The 17,784-nt window shown below is 52.9% G+C and overlaps 4 protein-coding genes across 4 annotated transcripts; 2 read left to right on the forward strand and 2 right to left on the reverse strand.

Moving 5' to 3' along the window:
* Positions 1–12: 12 nt before the first annotated feature.
* Positions 13–4,736, forward strand: COCSUDRAFT_17756 (isocitrate lyase; the record flags this gene model as incomplete). Its single annotated transcript, XM_005645752.1, has 8 exons — positions 13–165; positions 516–701; positions 1,135–1,278; positions 1,818–1,979; positions 2,426–2,632; positions 2,966–3,169; positions 3,841–3,972; positions 4,584–4,736. The coding sequence occupies 8 exons, from the start codon at positions 13–15 to the stop codon at positions 4,734–4,736; spliced, it is 1,341 nt and encodes a 446-aa protein (XP_005645809.1).
* Positions 4,737–7,690: 2,954 nt separating this feature from the next.
* COCSUDRAFT_9408 (mitochondrial ribosomal protein S6) lies at positions 7,691–8,293 on the reverse strand (the record flags this gene model as incomplete). Its single annotated transcript, XM_005645753.1, has 2 exons — positions 7,691–7,798; positions 8,111–8,293. Coding segments are annotated over 2 exons (291 nt in total), but the record flags the coding sequence as incomplete, so codon positions are not given.
* Positions 8,294–8,830: 537 nt separating this feature from the next.
* COCSUDRAFT_57169 (hypothetical protein) lies at positions 8,831–12,758 on the forward strand (the record flags this gene model as incomplete). The annotated part of the gene is made up of 7 exons (XM_005645754.1): positions 8,831–9,006; positions 9,375–9,564; positions 9,835–9,933; positions 10,710–10,845; positions 11,435–11,544; positions 12,151–12,220; positions 12,616–12,758. 7 exons carry the CDS (start codon positions 8,831–8,833, stop codon positions 12,756–12,758), a joined length of 924 nt encoding a protein of 307 aa, XP_005645811.1.
* A 1,818-nt stretch (positions 12,759–14,576) lies between these two features.
* COCSUDRAFT_25004 (hypothetical protein) lies at positions 14,577–17,489 on the reverse strand (the record flags this gene model as incomplete). Its single annotated transcript, XM_005645755.1, has 5 exons — positions 17,136–17,489; positions 16,834–17,007; positions 16,081–16,199; positions 15,522–15,692; positions 14,577–14,723 (listed from the first exon to the last, which is right to left on the reverse strand). Coding segments are annotated over exons 1-5 (768 nt in total), but the record flags the coding sequence as incomplete, so codon positions are not given.
* Positions 17,490–17,784: the final 295 nt, after the last annotated feature.

Genomic DNA, 17,784 nt, shown 5'->3' on the forward strand with positions numbered 1-17,784 from the left:
CACACTGCCAGGATGTCCCCCAACGCTAATGGAGCTGCCTCGAACGGCAACGGCGTCCACGCCAACGGCAACGGCGCCCTGTACAACGGCACCGGCCATCCGGCCGTCGCCCCCAAGTCAGCCCATGCCAACAGATGGGAGGGCGTTGAGCGCCCCTACTCCCAGGTGATGGCGCTGTGTTTGATATGTTCTCTTGTGAGTAAATTCCTGGTCTGATTTCTGAGTGAGCAACTTGCCTAGATATCATTTCCTTGCTTTAAGTGAGGTCTTGCCAGAAAGTCAATTTTTTGCCTTTCTTGGGCGCACCAGAGCCAACGCCAAGGACACTTTCCAAGCACCAAGTTCTGAGGCTTCTCAGCACTGCATGCACACCAAGGTTCCGTTTAGTGCCAACAGGACATCTGGACCTGCCCATTGACACTTGTTGAAGATCAGGGTGGGTTGCATATAAAGTATATAGAAGATCCTCTTGTGACATGCATGCAAGCTGACGTTGTGCTGCCACATCACTGCAGGAGGACGTGCAGCGGCTGCAGGGCAGCCTGATGATTGAGTACACGCTGGCGACTGTGGGAGCCGAGAAGCTGTGGAAGCTGATGCACGATGAGCCCTTTGTGCCGGCTCTGGGCGCACTGACCGGCAATCAGGCCATGCAGCAGATCCGCGCCGGGCTCAAGGCCGTCTACTGCTCCGGCTGGCAGGTGAGGGGCTGCCTTTTGTGTCGAAGTTGTGGCTGAAAAAATCCCTTCATTGGTCTGTTGCCTGAGGAGACTGAGCATGCAGAGAGATTGCTGTCCGACCTCTGCTCCCTTTCTTCCTGAAGCGACTGTACCAATCAAGTGATGCTCTGTGTACACTATGCTGTCAATGTCAACCAATGTCAATCGTTTGGGTTTTCCCTTTGAAGGCCACTTGGATGGTTGTTCAAATGCGGCACCAAACTGCGGAAGTGTCTGTCAGCTGTCGTCTGCAATCAGGTGGTGGATGCAGACAACTTGATAAGAAAGCAAAGGGAGAATGCAAGACAAGAACTCATCGCGAGCTCAAACAAGATGCCAGGGCAGCCTCTCGTTGTAGACAGAGTGCATAACTTAAGAAGGAGGTTGACTGGACGTGCTGATGTGGCGCGCACAGGTGGCGGGGGACTCCAACGTGGCGGGCCAGGTGTACCCGGACCAGAGCCTGTACCCGGTCAACAGCGTTCCCACACTCGTCGAGCGCATTAACAACGCCCTGCAGCGCGCCGATCAGATCGAGCACGCCGAGGGCCATGTCACTGTGAGTCACCGCTTACTCACCCGCTCTCCTGCTTGCTGTGGTGCTTGAAAGTACAGCATCATATCAGTGAGGAGGGGTGGGGTTCAGGACTGGTTGCACATGCACATGCACCACTCCTGATAGGGCTCCTGACCCGAGTCCCAAGAGGGTATCCAGGACGCATGCCATCAGAAGACGCTTCAAAATTGGTGCCACGTCCTTGCAAGGAAGCTTAGTGCCGCTGTTGTTGATGCTCATCTTTTTATCGTGTAGGTCCTCTCTGCAGGCACTATGCCGCCAGTTCACAGCCTTACGCTGCGCCAGACAGAATGTTCATGATGGTGTCTTGAGCAGGCATGGCATTTGCATGTTGACATGAGCGCTCATATGGCAAGTGTTCCTGTTTTGCTGCAGCATCCAATGCATTACGCACACTGGCAGGTGGCAGGTCAGCAATAAAGCTCCCTTACCTTGCATGTGCATGGCTCATGCAAAGTGTTGACATGGCGATTGCATGGTGACATGAGCGCTGACGTGGAATTTCCCCCATTTTGCTGCAGCGCGATTGGTACGCGCCGATCGTGGCGGACGCGGAGGCGGGCTTTGGCGGGCCGCTGAACGTGTTTGAGCTGATGAAGTCGATGATCCGCGCCGGGGCCGGGGGCGTGCACCTGGAGGACCAGCTCTCCTCCGAGAAGAAGTGCGGCCACCTGGGCGGCAAGGTGCGCGCGATAATAACACAAGCCTTGCAAACTTATAGTCAATGTGAACAATTGGTTGTCGCAGGGATTCTGTTGCATTCTGGTGCTGGGTCGAAAAGCAAGAGGCGATGGCTTGCTCTGACTTCTCAAGGTGTTGCTGTTGCTCCCGGTGGTGGTACCTGTCGAATGATTCTTGGCCACCTGGCAGGTAGTAGCTATCGCTGCACCTGCAGACCCCGAGGGGTTGGTGCAAGCGGGCACTTGTTTTGCAGCGATACATTGCCTTCTAGTTTAAACAGCGGCAGCTTTCTCTCTGCACATGCCTGGGTGTCTGTGCCCCTTTTAACTCCTCTGTCATGGTGAAGAAGGCTCTCAAATTGCTACTCTTTGATTCCTGCCACCAGAGATACGCGTGCTAGCGGAAACATCCAAATGTGCAGTCAAACTGATGATGCACTCGCGCGCAGGTTCTGATCCCCACCGGCCAGTTCATCCGCAGCTTGGTGGCGGCGCGGCTGGCGGCGGACGTCTGCGGCGTGCCAACAGTGCTGATCGCGCGCACCGACGCCCACTCGGCCAACTTACTCACCGCTGACGTGGACGAGCGCGACCTGCCCTTTGTGCACGGCGAGCGCACCCCCGAGGGTTTCCACCAGTTCAACGGCGGCATCAAGGTGCGGGGTGTAATACTTGTAGTTGGGGTGTATTCACGGGTGGGGCGGCAGCTTATCGGTGGTCGAATGTGGCGTGTAACGTGGTCCAGGTCTGTGCGACTGCATGTTGGACAGGGATTGTCTGCTCCATGCATGGCTATCTCATCAGGGATGTGTGCCTCATCAGGAATTTTTGGGCAATTGGTTGCCCCTGGAGTTCCCCTGGAGGTCAATGCATTCCACTTACCCAATTCTTAACCTAACTCTCCACCCATCGACAGCCATATTTGTGCATGTTGGTGGCACGCAAGGCTGTGATTTCTAGCATTTGAGCGCTTGCGTTCTCTGGCACAGGCGGCGATCGCCCGCGGTCTGGCGTACGCCCCATTTGCGGACATGCTGTGGGTGGAGACTAGCACCCCAGACATGGAGGAGGCGCGCGAGTTTGCTGATGCCATCCACACCAAGTTTCCCGGCAAGCTGCTGGCGTACAACTGCAGCCCCTCCTTCAACTGGAAGCGCAAGCTGTCCGACGCCCAGATCGCCAGCTTCCAAAAGGTACCTTCAGCCACTTCTCTTTATATCCTTTTCCTTTATGTGCAAGCCAGGTATATGCAAACCAAGATGCACCCATTTTCACCCTGCAGAGCCTAATCAGAGACAGGGACCTACTTGCGACACAGTTTAGAGAGGAGAGCTTCGAGTGAGGGCGCCTTGTCTTGCCGTTCTCCTCGGCTGACTTCTTGCGAGGCACTCAACTACTCCGCGTGTGGAACATCAAAAGTTTTCGAACATGCTTGTGGGGGCTGTGAGACTTTACACGCAGATTTCTCACCAGTATGGCCGTACACTCCTGACGTCCTGCACAGAATAAGCTGTGGTGTCCTTCCATGATAGTGGCTTGCATGGATCTGATATGCAACCTGCCAGAAACAAAAGACATTCCTTCAAAACGGTACTTTAAGGACTCTGTGGATGCTCTTTGTCGCACATCCTGGTTGTTCTGCACAGCTCAGCGAGGCTGCGTACCTTTCAAGTGTGGATCAAATGCGTGCAGAAAGCAGCGCATTGTGCAGATGTGCTTCCCGCTGTGCTGTGCTACTGCCCATCTGTTGCATTCATCAGCCTGGGTGAAGTATGCAGACAGCAAAGACATGCACTACCTGCACTATCTCAGGCACTGTGTTCTCCTATGCGCTGACACGCTAATTTATTGATGTGGTGTGCAGGAACTGGGTGAGCTGGGGTACGCGTTCCAGTTTGTGACGCTGGCCGGCTTCCACAGCCTCAACCACAGCATGTTTGAGCTGGCGCAGGGCTACTCCAAGCGCGGCATGGCCGCCTACGCCGAACTGCAGCAGGTGTGACTCCTTTTCCCCTCCCCTCACTCCCCTTGAAACATCACCGAACCCTCGGCATCACCCCCGCAGGTCTTTGGTGTCCGTTTGAGCGTTGGCACCCCTGCGCGAGGGCCTGCGTACTCCCTTGTGGGATCGTGGTGTTTGTTTTCACGTCTTGTTCTCTTCACCAAATGCAATGCTATTGACATCAGGGTGTGCTGGCGCAATGCCGCCCTTGTGAGGGGCAATGGGTCCAGCCCTGGGCAGTTGCACCTGTGAGCGTACCCTTTGCTGGGGTGGGGCTGTTGGAGTGTGATGCACATTGTAGCCCAAGGCGTTTGTGCGCAGCCTCTATCTCTCTTGGAGTCTGCAAGTGGCTGCAAGGACAGAGCAGGCGCGTGCAAACTCCAGGGGGGAAGAGGCTGCGCACATTACCAGACCCCGGTCAAGCAACCTTCCGCCTGATGTGGACCTATCGTCAATTTCGGTCTGCTGTATACCGCACAGCAGATCACAACAGTCAGCTGGGCTGACGCGGAAGGCTGCATGCCAAAGTGTCCACGGCATGCAAGACAATAGTTCATAACTCTGCACTTACCGCGGTGATCTGAAAACTTTGTGAACTTCGACAGGCGGAGATTGCGTCCGAGGCGCGCGGCTACACGGCGACCAAGCATCAGCGCGAGGTGGGCACCGGCTACTTCGACACAGTCTCCACCGTCTGCTCCAACGGCGCCTCATCCACTCTGGCGCTGGTCGGCTCCACCGAGGCCGCCCAGTTCTAGGCCGCCGTGTCCCCTCCCCCTCTTATGATGGAGGGACTTCCCTCTTCTGGGGTCTTCCCTGCTGCTGAGAGGGGATTTAAACACTGAGGTTTTCTGGGATCCTGCATGCGATCAGCAGTGAGGAATTATGCTGCGGCCAAGCATGCACTGGCGACCGGTCGGCTCTTGGATAAAGGAAGCAGCGTTTTGCAGCTCTGGGAAAGAGAAAGGCATCTCAGAATATGACTGGAGGTGGCACCCCTGCAGGCAGTTTGAGCAACTAGTGATATAGGTAAAAGAAGACCGGATAGGAAAAGTTAAGGCGCCCAGGGCGCGGCAATTTTGAGCAGTGAAACGCAGGCCGGCTTTGCGAAATAATGGTACATAGGATTTATTCCCTTCCAAACGCTTAGGACTGTGTATTAGGTCTCTCCCGCTGGCAGCAGTCATGCTGCACAGCCGCTCTTCAGGACTTTTTGTATCTTCTAGCTCAGGTGTTTCGCAACGGTAATTACGATGTATTCCCTTCCAAACGCTTAGGACTGTGTATTAGGACTCTTTCGCTGGCAGCAGTCCTGCAGCACAGCCGCTCTTCAGGAGTTTTTGTGTATCTTCTAGCTCAAGTGAGGGCGCAGCAGTCTGCGTAGCTCTGCGTTGTTTTAGGATGCTTTTCCATATGGTACTGCCGCAGTGAGCAGCCGCCAGTGGCAATTTTGGTGTAGGGGTTTTTGAGACTAGGAGATTGCATTTAGGACTTTGTCTCTCTGTAAATGTCACACTGCACGCGTGAGTTGCGCGATCATTTGGTGCTCATTCTTTTCAGGACGTGTCCTTGTAGCAGCCTTTCTGGCCCTGGCCGCAAGCCAGATTTTGCGGCCGGAGTAGGCGGTTTTGGGTATTTGAATGTTAGGACATGATCTGTGATCCCTGTATGTTTAGGACTGCTTCAGAGAATCATTGGTGGTGATTGTATGGCAGATGCAGTATTGATGACTGGACTCTTGATCTGGTTCAGCATTGTAATTATGAGTGGGTGGTCTTGGTCAGGCAGCATCAAGCTTGCAAGACCTATTGAATTGCAAGTGCGCACAGAGCATGCATGCGCAAGGCAATAAATAGAAGTGTAAGATGGTACAAGTCATCGGTGGCCTTCTCATTGCTCTCGGCTATTCTCATTGTTACAGATCTCATATTGAATATGCATGGTACAAGCACTAATATCTACACCAATTAGCAAAATCAGATCAAAGGAATGAAAAGGCTCTGCAGATCTGGCTTACTGCCACTTACAAAGGTATAGGGTATTGACAGGACTCTGAAAGTATACAGTGTTCTATACACGTCACTGATAGTTGCATCTTACACAATCCACTACACGTGGCTGCTGGCACGCTGCACGCTGCTCATAGACAGGTCCAATCAGGTCGACGTCAGCAGCGCTCCCTCCCATTCAGCCTGCACACAAACACAACAGGTTCTAGATGACCGTAAACCACATGATCGGTACTAGGGCAAGTAAATAGAGGTGGGCAAACACATCGCCGGAACAGGTGCAGAGGGTGTGTCAGCCGGTGCAGTTATCAACTCGAGAGTTCAGAAGGAATCCGACATGCAACCTTGACTCATCACCCACACCTCCTCCACTGCAACGCAGCGCTCCCCTACTCACACAACTTTCTAGACCCTACTCTCTCAAATCTCATGAGAAAAGATCTGAAATTGCAGCACACTTGCTTGGGCAGCATGATAAGCTGAAGTACAGTTGAGGATGTGCTTTGCCAGCATCAAGGCATGACATGAAAATTAGACACTAGCACTGGAGAGAATGTAGCAGTATGGAAGTCACAAGAGTGAAGATGTGGGGGCTAGAGCAGGAACTGAAAAGGGAAGGCCTCAGACATCCAAGGAAGTTGAGCCGCAGCAGCTCTCAAGCCCCGGCGAAAGGGCGAAAGCTCTAGAGCGGGCACTGCGAATGGTGTACTGAGAAACGCCCTAATTTGGAAATTTCATCATCGGCCAATCCCTTGCATCCTACCCCCCACACACCTTTATACGCCTTTTTGTCATACTAACTCTTCATCTCCTATATATCCATTTATTCACAAGGATGGGCCCTGACTTGATCACTCAAAGGAGAGATATCAAACCTGACAAACAGCTAACGTCACTAGGTAGTCCTGCTCTCCAGTTGGTGCCTCCTCCAAGAGGCCCTGCACAGCCAAATATATACACTGCTTCAGCACAATCTCTAACTAAGCGTAGATGGTTATATTGTGCCAGGGTTGCAGGTCAGCCTAAACAGCCTGTTGAGGCAAGCAAAGATACTAAGCTTACATGCACAGCGATGCTCAGAACAGCGGAGAAAAAAATTATCAGCACAGGGCCCGTGGGCTCTACTCTGATCTGTTGAGCTTGATTATTCTACTCATCATTGCATCGCTGCATGCCAAACAGCCGAATTTGCCTAACAGACACAATCCTGGCAAGCTGGGGGCTTCACCGAGGCCACTAAAACATTCCGATTCAGATGAGTTGAGATGCAGGCCTCAAGAGAAAGAACCAATGAACATGTACTGGATGAGAGCCAGAGAAAGCTGCAGTTGCGTCAGCTAGAGCTAATATCTGTCCGCACCGGACATCGGCCTTGATGCCTCAGACAGGGATAACTTGAGTTTTGATCATCATCCGCAACCTGCAGCCACTGCTGCTATTTCTCCTTCCACCAAAGTCCCCCCTAATCCCTAAAAGACCACTCCCTGACTGTCTTTCAGCAATCAGATGCACAGCAGTACCTTTACCTACACAAGGGTTGAGCGGGAAGGAGAGCACACCTTGATGGTGCAGCGTGTGGCATGTATGGCTTATTCAGATGGATGGCTTTGTTTGTCAGGCCTCCATCAAGGACTTGTGGCCTGCAGCATGCGCTTGGCCTGGTTGGCCACTTTGTAGGTGTTTGGCAGCGGCTGGAAGGGGGAGCGGCGCAGGATGACATATCGGACAACTCGATCGTCCACCTTGAGCAGATGCTCCAGATCCTTCAGCACAGGCGGCGCTGCTGCAAAGTCGAGCTGCCACATGAAGGCCTGCAAATCAGCAGCAGAGCGGCGTCAATTGGCAGTGGTGCAGCACTTTCTGCAGATTCACAGCGAAGGAGGTGCTTACACCTCAAGGCATGAAGGACTACGGATACAAAACGCCACCGTCACCATAAGACACCCCGCAGCCTTAACTTCAAAAATGAACCTCAAGAAGTGCAGATGTACAGCGCGCTGATGCGGAAGCACATAAAAATGACAGGCGGCTCATCGCAAAGCAAATAACACTTAGGGTAGCGTGTGGCATCGCAACAATTGAAGCGCGATCGGCCCCCGTCAATATTGATAAACAGCGTTCACCTCATTTATCTTCATGCCGGGGCGGCGGATCTCGTAGGCCAGCTCCCGCTGGCCATAGGATTTGATGTCTGTCAGGAGGCCACCCTTGCTGAGCACCGCCGAGGCCGCATTGCGCATCAGTTGGCTGGCTTCGGTGCGTGCGAGGGCCGGCCTTGCCATGCAGAACAGCTCATACAACGGCATGGCGGCTCACTGTGAGCAAATGCCCCTCCTTTGGGCACACAAAAGCGTTGCCCCACAGGATCAAAAGATTATCGAGGCCTTGCCTTGTAGCAACCGAGACAATCGAGAGTGCCCAGGCGGTGTGTTCAACCTTTGAAAGTGTTGAGGTTTAGGTAGCCAAGGCTCTCAATTTTGTCCAACCTCCTGGCGGCCCAAGAACGCCGTCGAAGATCGTGGAAACCCTGCAGGGCGCGAACAAGAAACTGGCGAGACTTGTGTCCAAACGCTTTAGAGACAGAAACTGGCCTGACCGTCTCTCTGCGGATTCAGGAGGCGCATTGAAGCTTATTATCGCAGCTGCGCTGTTTAACGGCTCAGGGCGAAAGAGCGCGCGCGAACCTAGCGTCCATCTGAGGCTCAGGCTAGTGCACCATGCTGCTGCCTCTCCAGCTGCCGGTACAGGCGGGACACAGGTATACAGCAGAGCTTAGCACGTCAGCCATCGACTTAGCTGTTTTTCAGGCCACCTCCTCTTGTCCTGTTCTGGGCCGATGCACCATGAGCGGGAATCCTCGAGACATCCGCCGAGCCAGTTCTTGCAGGTTCACCGATGAAGGTGTCCAAAGCTCCACAAATGGAGGCGCGGGGCGGTTTGAGGTCCTTGACCTGCAGATCGCGCTCGCGATGGCGCAGATGCCGCTGGAGGGCGTCCCGGCTAGGATCCCAAGCAGTTGGTGCGTTTCACCTCTGAAGACCTTGGCTGCGTGCCGCGTGCGGCCAAGTTTCCACATTATTCGTTCTCGGCATAGAGAGCGCTGCACAATTGCTCAGCGGTTGCTGCCTCACTCATTGAGAGAGGCGTATAGCACCGCCTTGCCTGGAGGGAAACCCCGCCCAAACAGTGTGCAGGCTCTCGCACAAAAAGTGCAGCAGCGCCAAGGAAGCCTCGGCAGCCTTCACCAATTGCATCGTTTCATCTTTTTACCGCGCATACGGAGCAAATGTGGAATCAAGCCAGACAGTGACCGGCAGGTTCGAGCCAGCATGGGAGATATCATCCAGGAGATCCTAAACATAGGAGGGCCCCTGTGTCTTCGCGCAGGCCAGCAGAAGCCTGGATCATGGACGGAGACCAGAAAATGGCGCTTCTGTCGGCGTTTCAGATGCATATCAGCAGGAACGAGAACATCTGGTGGCCCCAGTATGCCAGCATCCTCTTCCCGGATCGCCACCTGGGCTCAGCTCAAAACCGCTGGTTTGCTGCAGAGAGAGCTGCCCAGATACTGGCCAAGGTGACACCCTTCTACCAGCTGTGTTTGCTTTTGGCTTTGCGCCACATATAGGCACACTCAGCATCAGAAGCAGGTTGATGGCTTGTCTAGGACTGAGGAGTCTCCCGCTCCTGCCATGCCCATTCTCTACCGTTTTGCAGCACAGCTAATCTCCAAGCTGCCCATAAAGAATGTCGCCACTGGCAGGTTCAGGGGTATCACCTGTCAGAAGTTTCTGATCCAGCTCTTCTGACAGTCCAAGCTTGAAGCTGTGCTACTGGGGGTTTGCAGGCGCTGTTCTCAGGCTGCGAGAAGAGTGCAGCCACCTTGGACGCGCACCCGCCGCCGTTCCTGATCCTCTATCACCTGCTTGTCAACATTTGCGGCACGGTGAGTGCTGCCTGCTGTTCATGAATCCACTGGGAAGCCTGCCAGTGCTGTGCGGCTCTGTGAGCACCAAGGCAGTCTGCACCAGAGAGCACTGCCACTGTCTGGGGCAATATGCAGACCTTCTCGAGAATGGTCAAGCTGTGCCACCCTGCTGCAACCCAGGGTTTGACAGAGGCCCAAGAAAATTCTCAGGCCAGCCCCCGAGTAAGGCAAGGGCGGGCAGGGCCTTCGCCCCCGCCCGCTTACGCAGTTGTAGCTGAAAGTTTGGGGCATCCCTGACATTCCAAAAATTTCTAACAGGGAGATGCAGGCTTTCATTTTAATCTGGCCTCTAAGTGGTTCAAACTGTCTAAATAGTCCAGGGTGCCCCTGAGTCACAGCCATGTGGTTTTGGGGCGTTGCCCTGACGCCATTTTGCCAAAAGTCAAGATTTCCCGGGGCTGCCCTGATAATTTGCCCTAACCCTGACACAACTTGGCCAATCCCTTAGGGGGGCCTTGGGGGCTGTCGAAGCCTGCTGCTGCTTCTTTGTTTGATGCACATCCAGGGCATCTTCACCGAGGTGCATGTCAGAAGGAGTGGGTAGTCTGTGGACTGCTGCTTGTGCAAGCTCAGAACAAAAAGCTGACTGCAAGCCTTGCGAGGAAAGTCAGGTGGAGATGTGTTGTGTACTGGGCCATCAGTTGCGCACCCTGTCTTCACGAGCCCTTGTTTTTGGCTCGCAAAATCACCTTGATAACTTTTTCATCATTCAAAGTACACGAGCGCTGCCGTAGGAGCCGCTGCAGGCGTACACGGACTCGTGCATAATCTGCAACAGGGACCCGGCATGCATGCCCTGGGCCGGGGTGACTGAGGAGGCCGTCTGCGCCGCGTTCCCGGCCTTCCGCACTGGCCAAATCTACAGCTACCGTGCGTTCGATTCTCCTCTCTGTATACATTCTTTTTTCTTTTTTTTCTTGCTTTTTCAAGGTGCATGGTTCCAGCCTCCTCCATCAAACAAAGAAGCAGCAGCAGGGTTCGACAGCCCCCAAGGGCCCCTTAAGGGATTGGCCAAATTGTTCAGGGCTAGGAGCACAGTTTCAGGGCGGCCCCGGGAAATCTTGACTTGTGGCAAAATGGCGTCCGGGCAATGCCCCGAAACTACATGGCTGTGACTCAGGGGCACCCTGGATTACTCAGACAAAGACTGACTGCATCTCCAAAGCAGCACAATCTGCACAATGTGCTTGACCTCACACAGAAGCTCCTGACGATCAAGTTTCAGTGGGTCGTTCTTTGGATTCCACAGACAAGTTGGCAGGCGGTACTGTAGTTTTGTTTAGGAGTTTGGGACATTCACCGTATATGCATGCCTGAAATGCTGAATAGGCTTAAGTAGCGCTGTCAAGCCTATGCGCCACATCAACACATGCTGCAGAGACCTTGCAACTGTGTTGCACCTGTGCTACGGCGCATCCAACACTGATGCTGACTGTGCGCTTGTGTCGCTGCTGTGCAGTGTGGAGCGAGACCGACTCAGTCCAGACCGATGTCCTGAAGTGGGCGGAATGGCATCAGGGCCACTTTGCGCTCTCCTCCTACCTGCTGCACCCGAGACTGCCCAAACGGGTGAGCAACCAAATTTCATCCTGTGTTGTGATGTTACACAGCTTGCCTGCGCTCACCGCGCAGAGGTCATGAAGAGGGTAGCCATCAGCAGCCTCAACGCAACTATCATTGCAGGATTAAGCAGGGGCCGAGTATCACAGGGGCCCCACCGCAACAAGACTTGACTGCTTTGATTTTGCCGCCGTGCAAGATTTATCAACTCTGCCGATGCTGGCGCCTGAGAAATATAATAATAATAATATAATATTCTGTATGAGTGGCGAACCCAGAGCCCAGAGGGCCATAGGGCATACACAGGTCCGTCTGCAGCCGGAACCCGGGGCCGATATGCACAGGCTTGCAGCCTTGTCAACTCGCAAATGCACCCTTGCAGCCTACAGGTCTACACCCCCTTCTTACACGAATGCTGAGGGGCCATCCCTAGCAAACCGCTCGAAACTTCGGGACGGATTTCGACAGCAACGATGCGGGTGTCTCAGGAGCGGCCGCATCGCCGAATGTACCCGAAAATCGATCCGAAAAAAGTCCCAGTGTTTTTCCTGGGGATCGAACCTGAGACCGTGGCGTAGATATCGTTTCATCTGCAAAATGCGCTGTGAAATGCAGACCAAGACTGGCGCGGGCCGGGAGGGGTTCTACTCATTTGGCATCACAACCGAATGCACGACAACGTCAGGTGCGAGAACAACAAACCCCATTCACTCGCCAACCTTGCAATTCTGACAGAGTTCATGCCTTAGGCGCACGACAGGCAAACAGGACCATCAGTGATCTATGTGGTAAGATGCATGCGTGAATGCAAGAGAGTGTGTCTTCCACCTAGCCTGCTCTGAAATGATCAATTCCCAGGTGACAAAGCAATGCCATTCTTGTGTCATCCTCATCATTGTCTGCATGTCTGCCCTACTTTTCCAGTGGCTTTGATGATAGGTCGAAGTGCACAGTCTCTTTGTGCTGCACGTGCTCTAGGCAGGTCCTTAACTCTTTTTCACAATGCTCGCTTATCTGCATGCGCACGTTGCATCCGGCAAAAAGATGGTGCTGTAAGAACAGTTCTGTGCCGGCTTGTAGGATACACTCCATCACTGATGGCAAGTGGCAGCGACTTTGAGAACGTATCCCTCTTGGGTGACTGTACCTCCTCAGACGATGAGTCATTGGATGCCAGCGAGATCGCTCGCCGGAGCCTGGAGAAATGCCACATCGCCGAGTGACTAAATTTTATTCATGTCAAGGGCCCAGTAGCTCAGAGGTCCTAACCAGTCACCTTCTTAGTTCGATGCAGATCTTTTTGATTAGCTGCAGTCAGGGGGTGCTGACTCATTCAGCGCCCACCCGAGCAGCCGGCTCTGTGGCGCCAATGAGGTTAGGGTTTACATAGGGTTAAAGGGTAATATAATATAAATGTTATTATTACAGTAAGTAAGAAAGGCACCAAGGGGTAAATACACAAGATCAGCCACCCACGCCGGTAGAAAGGGGCGGAGAGGTATTTAAGATTTAGCCACGCCCATTCAAGACCCTCGTCATTGGCAGAAGAGGCCCAAGAAAATTAGGACAGGCTTCCAGGCTACTGATGTAGGCGTATAGACAACATGCAGCATGAGTTGTCAAAGAGCCCCAAGAAGGCTTCTCAGCTTTCCAGGGGCAATATCAAGCCAGAATCTTCACAATAGCTGCCGTCCTATATGTCACCAACTTGAGTGCTGCAGCAGCAAACTGGCCCCATCTATCATGATTTGCTGTCTGTCAGTTTTGGCAAGCGCTGGCTGTAACTGCTGCATTCAAGACATACCTTCCAGCATTGCCTTTGCAGCAGCATAGCATGCCCAAGCCCTCTCGTGAGTTATGGCACCCATTCAGTCTGAGCGCCATTCGTTGTAATATTCAGTGCCTCGACCAAATGTTATGCCATACAGCCTCGTCTGTATGAAGGCATCTTTTGATGTTTTGCAGTGAAGTAGAGAGGGGGAGCTTAAGTCCCCTCTACCGTCAGAGGGTTAGCCTAGCACTGGCCTGAAGATTTATGCCACATGCTTTCAAGGTTGACTGGACTTGCAAATCTGATATGGTGATAGAATCTATCAAGTTGATGCCATATAGTGCCGTGCCAAAAGCATTCCCTTTCATTTTTTTACTTATTTGCTTTGCCTTGCTAGATAAGAACAATTAGCTCTCTAAGAAACTTTGCTCAATAGGTGTGTTTGAGTGTTTTCACCATGTTTTGACTGGAGGACAACAAGATCTTCAGCAATGTTAGGCGCCAATAGGATCTATCCAGGGGGACTGTAGGCGCTGGATTGTGTGACTGCAAGGGAATGTATGCATGAATGTATGCACTGAGTCTCCTGCTGCCAATCAAGATGGATGCAATACAGAAAAAACAATGCCAGCGCCCCATTGTCCATTAGCCTCTGGTATACAATCTCTGCACTTGCAGCCTTTATCATGGAGCCTCCAATGCTTACACTCAAATTCTACTGTATTGAAAGATTGAAATTTGGTGATGTTCTGTCGGATACGGCGGTAGCTGCACAGTCAGCCTGGTCCCCATTTGCATGTGAAAGATTGCCCGGCTGCTAGCGAATGATTCTCTCTGTCCCAGTGTGCTCTCTTAAGTCAAGCAACACAACTCACAGGGCCTCGTACGGCGCCATTTAATTTTACACCAAGCATGCACGCCATAAAAGCCCTCAGCTCACCTGAGTTCTCACCTCAGCTGACACGGGCACACCTGCCTGGGAAGTATTTCCTTTGGCACAACACAAATTGCAGCCCTGAGTTCACCTAAAGAATTTCAGTATCAAACGCTCTTTCACGTTTTGGTAGTCCCTGAGACTGGCTAGCATATTCGAGGACCGGGGCAACATCTCAGGGGAACAATTGGGCAATTTCAACCCTGCTCTCGATATATTACTTTAAAAGTGTTCAAGGGTTTGACCCAAACCTGGAACCCTAAAAACTTGAACTCAAGTTCGAAGACTGGCGCTCTTCCGGGAGTAGAGCCCCTCCGTGTGCGCCCGCACGGCGGCGAGATTGTTTTTTATTTCGCTTTCGATCCGCCCCTGCACCAGGCGCACCGGCAGCCAGATCTGCGGCCGCACAAAGAGCGCGTAGGAGAGGCGGCTGCTGCCTTCGCCGCGCGACCCTTCCTGTATCCGCCACACACCCCGGAACACCTGCGAGAGGCATGTGCATCATGCTTCAGGTTTCAATTAATGCAGCGTCTGAGTACGACTGTCACGATACGCTTACCCATGCCTTCTGGTATGGCTGGGTTTGGTGTGACAGGCTTATGACGACAGCAACAGGTGATCGTCGCACAGTGAAAGCTGCCAGCACCCAGGTCCAGGCCGATCAGGACCAGAAGGTGTTATTCAGGACATGCATGTAAAGTTGCAGTGCATTGCCGAGTACGCTTCCCTGCAGGGGGAACCAGATTATTGAAAAATTTGATGCCGCATGCATGAACCGCCAGAGATGGCAGCAGGATAACAGCCAGTCAACCTCAAAAATTCTTTGACCCTCCCTTACATGAGGTTTCTCCAGTTGCTTCCTGCAGCCACCACTGTGGGTGTGGCAGAGCGAGCGGCAAAGAATTCCCCCTATATCCCACTTCTTAAACAATCTCTCAGCATGCCAGAGGACTTTCCGCAGCAGGGGGGACCCCCTTCAGGTCCCTCCTACACCAATCGCTGGGGCCATGAGAGAGGGGTTTCAGCAGCAGGATATCAACCTTCCCTTCCTACGACATCTTCTTTGCACATCCTCTTTGCTCTTGCAAGAATCCAGCTCCCCTTCCTGCAAATACCGTTTTGAGCATGGGAGAGGGGCTTGAGCAGCAGGGAACACATATCGCTGGGGGCATGACACAGTGGCTGAAGCAGCAGGGACTTGAGCTCCCTTTACTTAAAGTATTGGTTTAAGCATGGGAGTGGAAATTGATCAGCAGGGAACACCCCACAACCCCCACGCACCTGGAAATCTCCCTCGCAGGCGCAGAAGGCGATGTCGTGCGGCTGCGTTGGCAGCGGCGAGCGCGGCTCAATCCGGTGCTCCTCAGCCGCCGGCCGGCCGCCGAACCAGCCGCCGCCGTTCGAACGCGCGCCCCCGTTCTTGCCATTCCCCGGCACGCCAGACCAGTGCTCCTGCACGACGCTCACAACAATCAATCTAAGATTGAAATGCATGTGTGATGTTGCAAGCTTTTGGATAGCAGCGCAAGATGCATTGCATTGCAAAAGGGGTCGCAATCTAGTTGGACACGGTGCCGCTGTGAAACACATGAGCTTCACGAACAGGATACAGCTATGGTGGCTTCCATTCTGGCTAGCGGTGCAGCAGCATGCTGGGAATTCTGCAGGCACGCTGATAGCAGTTTGCCAGGATCATATATTGGAGCTTAGTGCATCAAGGTAGCTCAGGCTCCATCCTCCATTCTGCAAGTGATTCGCAAGCTGCAAGCTCTATGTGGCTTCAGTGCAGGTTGATGAGAGCCAAGACAGACGGCAACTGTGAGAAGGTGAGGAGATGAACCTCAATGTCCAGGACAACGCGCGCCCTGAATTTGGCGCCAAAGGCGATCTCCTGCTCGCCGATCTGTAGCAGCTGCGCTCCTTGTGCCCTCCTCTCCAGGCACCGATTCTCTGCTAGCCCTGCCACCAGCAGAAATACAAATTTTGTCAAGATTATTCTAATCCTGCAAGTTGTTCCCTCCCCTTTTGCAGGGGTACTCCTTGAGATTCTGCGGAGCTCCGCCAAAGGCCTCGTTGGGAGCCACCTGAGGCTCATTGGTCTTGTGGGCAGTCTCTCACTGTCCATCTTCATACCCCTAACTTCTGATGTGTCTGCATTCGTGAGCAATGCATCCTAATGCGTTCTGGGCCATAAATGCATGCAAGTTGGGGGCATGTAGCACCGGATAGTCAACAAAGCACGCAGGAAGGTGCACTCTATGTTGTTGCACAGAGAGCTATACATTCGATGCTGGGATGCTGTACACTTGCAGGAAGTGTTGTGCTGGAAGGGGGTACACCTATGAGGGGTACAGCTCTGAGGAGGCACAAAAGGCGGATGGGCCAGATATTTCAATGCAAATGCGCTGATGCATGCTCCACTCATTAGAGTTTTCATAAGCCCCGGGAGCATGCAGTTGACAGGCTGCATGTTGAGTGCCTACTGCATTTTGTCAGCGGCAAGCTGTCACATGCAGCCCCCTTTGCATGCGGCTAGGGCAGACCAAGACTTCCGTGAATGGGGCATGCACACGTATCTTGCATGGTGACAGACCTGGAATGAAGGTTCCGAGGCTGTCATAGTCTGTGAGCGCCCCCCATATGACCTCCACCGGCGCAGAAATGTCCACCCCAGCATACAGCCGCTGCGCATTCTTGCCTGCTGGCTCCACAGTCACAGCCACGCTGCCTGCTGCGCTGGATCTGCACTGCAGGCATCTTCTCCTGCCTGTACATCCAACAAGACAGGTCTTCCACACAGTCTTCATGCCAAGTATGCCAAGACAGATGTGATTGGAGCGGTTCCAAAAGCATATCTTCCAGGGCAGCAAGGGCCATCACTGGTGGCTCCCTGACCTCGAGTGGCGTCCGCCTTGCGCCACCTTGGCTGGCTAGCAGCGGTTTTCAATCTGAAATGTGACACGCCATTACATGGCGCTCTCTCTACATATCGTGCAACGTGTGTTCGATGTGCTTGTGGAAGGCTTGGGTGCCCTCTCAAGACCGTTGCCATGGGTTTGTACTTTTTATCAAGGTGAAAAGTAGTTTTTTTTAATAATCAATACCTCACATCTGCAACCCTAAATGTCAATGCATTGGCTAGGAAGCTCCCTCCTTGTCAGCAGCTACCCTTTTACACGACTGAAAATTTTACGATGAACGGATGGGCTGTGATCATTCAAGTCGAACATGTGATATTGCCATGCAAAGATTTCCTTGAATGCATATAGACACAAGGAAGACTTGCCGATGAAGCACAACACATCTGTAGAACGCCTCGGGTAGAAAGGGAGCGTGTCCGGAGCTTTCCTGGCACACTTTTTCTTTCACAAAAAACAAACGCCCAGAAGACACTGTTGCATGACTTCATTATTGCAATCAATCCAATTGTTCCTTCGAATAAGAGTAGTTGAATAGAAGGAGAGGATTTCTTGTACTGATCAGGATCTGGATTGATCTGGGACATCGCTAAAATCTATATATCGTCACAGAACGTTGAATGAGA

The sequence above is a fragment of the Coccomyxa subellipsoidea genome (assembly GCF_000258705.1).
Source record: "Coccomyxa subellipsoidea C-169, whole genome shotgun sequence".
Taxonomy (NCBI): domain Eukaryota; kingdom Viridiplantae; phylum Chlorophyta; class Trebouxiophyceae; family Coccomyxaceae; genus Coccomyxa; species Coccomyxa subellipsoidea.